This window comes from Sinocyclocheilus grahami, unplaced genomic scaffold (assembly GCF_001515645.1).
Source record: "Sinocyclocheilus grahami isolate Dianchi unplaced genomic scaffold, SAMN03320097.WGS_v1.1 scaffold9377.1, whole genome shotgun sequence".
NCBI classification, from domain to species: Eukaryota; Metazoa; Chordata; class Actinopteri; order Cypriniformes; family Cyprinidae; genus Sinocyclocheilus; species Sinocyclocheilus grahami.
In genome coordinates, this window is record NW_015512580.1 from 4,714 (window position 1) to 5,531 (window position 818).

Genomic DNA, 818 nt, shown 5'->3' on the forward strand with positions numbered 1-818 from the left:
CCCGTATTGGGTGTTTACACGGAAACGATAACGGTGGCGTTTTCAGAAACGTGCACTTTGATATATATTGAAAATATGCGTTTTCGGTCTCCAAAACGCCGATGTCGTGTAAACGAACAGGCAAAACGCATAAAAAGTTTCCCCGTTTTTGGCTGAAAACGTTGTCGTGTAAACAGCCCCCAAGTCTCTTACCCTTAACGTTCTTTCTGCTTCTCTGCAGCGCCGAAGGGCCACCTGATCTTCACAAATGATTTTCCGCCACGTCTGGCTCACTTTTTTACAGCTGCAAAAGACCAAAAACAGTCAGTCATTCTGATTCAGTGCGAGATACAGATCAAGCCACAGGAGAAATGAAACTAAACCGGAAGCTACCTCACTAAGTCACAATCTCCCAACAGGCCCAATATCCTGGCAAGGATATGCCTCATGTCTTTCCTCAACAGGCCGCAAAGGATGTCCACAAACTGCCGTCCCATCTTCCCACCGATCACATTATGCAGCCCGTAATTCTCTGCAACCTTATTAACAACAGTCCAGTCGTAACTTTTGCTCTTTTTAAAGCTTTTAGCCAGTTCTCTGCACACCTCCTCCTGAAACTTCAACACGGGCAGACAGGGCGCAGAATGACACTTCACGGCCAATGACTGAGAGGACACGCATTTCTCTTCACTCCTCTCCAGTGAGTCCGCGCCATCCACATCCCCGTGATCCACCTGGCTGTTTTGTAGGGAAAGGTAGCCGCTGTCCTCGGTTAGGCTGCTACTGCTGAGAACCACCTCGTCGTCTGATGCCACATCTAGAGAATGACGCTTATTCTG

At 48.2% G+C, this 818-nt stretch overlaps 1 protein-coding gene across 1 annotated transcript in view; it reads right to left on the reverse strand.

Moving 5' to 3' along the window:
* Positions 1–818, reverse strand: part of LOC107578230 (F-box only protein 5-like) — a 5,468-nt gene that overhangs the window by 2,424 nt on the left and 2,226 nt on the right. The window contains exons 2-3 of the mRNA XM_016264204.1: positions 373–815; positions 193–283 (exon numbers count right to left, since the gene is read on the reverse strand). Coding sequence (XP_016119690.1) covers positions 193–283; positions 373–815 — 534 coding nt within the window. The remainder of the gene's footprint in view (positions 1–192; positions 284–372; positions 816–818) is intronic.